We start from the raw sequence: 2,013 nt of genomic DNA, 5'->3' as shown, positions 1-2,013 counted from the left end.
TTTTTTAATTATTCATTTACTTAAATATATTTTTTTATTTTTTGGTATATTATATCATTATTATATTTATATGAACTGTCTACATTATGAATGAACATATAAAAGTTTTTCTTAGAATTAAACCCAATGTGGAAAATATTATAAAATTGATAAATGAAGACTGTACAGTATATAAAGTACAAAATAATCAGTTACATTTATATGAGAAAAAAAAAAGCTATAATGATATGAATGAATTGAAAACAAAGACATTCAACTTCAATCATATATTTGATATACATGTAAAACAAAATGAGATATTTGATGTCCTTGGAAAAAATCTTATAAACAATTTTATGAGTAAGAAAAAAAAAAAAAAATATAAAAATGAACATGTATAAATAAAAAGGTTAATCAATATAATTATATATATATATATATATAAATATATATATATTTTTTTTTTATCGTACGTACATGTGTATATTTTTCATTTTGAAGATGGATATAATAGTTCAATATTAGCATATGGTAATACAAATAGTGGTAAAACATATACTTTATATGGTGATAGAAATATAGGAGAAGAAAATCAGAATTACGGATTAATATACTATTCCTTGAAATATCTTTTTGATTTAAAAAATATAAATAAAGTGTGTAATGCAAAATATCATACAACTGTTATGATAATTAGAAAAATAATATATATTTATATATTTTGTATCTCTTCAGGACACTGAAATATCCATATCGGTTGTTGAAATATATCTAGAAAAAATAAGAGACCTAGGTTAAACATAAAAATATATAAATATATAAATATATATATATATATAATTACCCTTTTAAAATATATTATTTATTCATTTTTTTTTTTTTTTTCTTTATTTATCATAATAGGGAAATTATTTCAATTATATCACATATCAACAACTACTAATGATACTATAACTTATTATTCTCAATTTCATGATAATATAATAAGAGAGGATGAAAACGGAAATGTTAATATGGAAATCATTATATAATCACAAAATAAAATACAAACATATATATCTACATATATTATATTATTCTTTTTATTTTTCATTTTTATATATATTAGACCTATGTAGAGAATATAACACTCCTACCAATAAAAAATATTGAAGATGTATAAAAAAAAAAAATATATATGTATATATATATATATATATATAATACACAAAATAGTTCTATTACATTTGTTAATATTTATCTTTCGCAGGTCAAAGAAATAATCGACTTATGCTTCAAATATAGAAAAACTTATTCTACAAAAAAAAATCGGGTGTCCTCTAGATCTCATTGTTTGTTGACAGTTTATCAGCATAAGAATATTAAGTAAACAACCAAACACATATCACATATATATATATATATATATATATATATATATATATATATATGTACTATATATGTATATTTTTTTTTTCCCTGTCCCCCTTAGAGAAAAAGAATTAATTTCACAGATCAATTTTATCGATTTAGCTGGATCTGAAAAATTTAACGATATTGAGTTAAAAAAAAAAAAAAAAAAAAAAAGGAAAAACAAATGATTATGAATAAAAATTTATATTTAACAAATAAATTGAATTTTTATTTTTAATATAAAATAAGGAGAACATAAAATATATACCTTTTCATATATATCAGTCTGAAAATATTTTTATTATTTTATTATTTTATTGTTTTATTACTTTTATTTTTTTTTTTTTAGAATGATAAATAAAAAAGAGTTGATTAATATAAATAATACATTATCAATTCTTAATAGGGTCATTATGGCATTAAGTACTAAAAATAAAATTACGAAAAATATGGAAAATAAAATATGTGGAAATGAAAATGTAAAAATGAAAATGAATAATATTCCAAATATACATATACCTTACAGAGACTCTAAATTGACAAGGTTACTCAAGGTAATACAAATGTAAGAAATCAGACAAATAAATTTATATAAATAAATAAATAGATATATAGATACATATCTATATATAATATATTTAT

At 18.3% G+C, this 2,013-nt stretch overlaps 1 protein-coding gene across 1 annotated transcript; it reads left to right on the top strand.

Moving 5' to 3' along the window:
• Window positions 1–86: 86 nt before the first annotated feature.
• On the top strand, window positions 87–1,925 carry PGSY75_1146700 (putative kinesin-like protein; the record flags this gene model as incomplete). The annotated part of the gene is made up of 8 exons (XM_018786579.1): window positions 87–339; window positions 481–635; window positions 715–772; window positions 883–986; window positions 1,088–1,135; window positions 1,229–1,344; window positions 1,451–1,519; window positions 1,721–1,925. Coding segments are annotated over 8 exons (1,008 nt in total), but the record flags the coding sequence as incomplete, so codon positions are not given.
• Between the last annotated feature and the right edge of the window lie 88 nt (window positions 1,926–2,013).

Source organism: Plasmodium gaboni, chromosome 11 (assembly GCF_001602025.1).
Source record: "Plasmodium gaboni strain SY75 chromosome 11, whole genome shotgun sequence".
Lineage (NCBI taxonomy): Eukaryota > Apicomplexa > Aconoidasida > Haemosporida > Plasmodiidae > Plasmodium > Plasmodium gaboni.
Note: the sequence above shows the minus strand (reverse complement) of the source record. Positions and strands in the feature narration are given on the sequence as shown.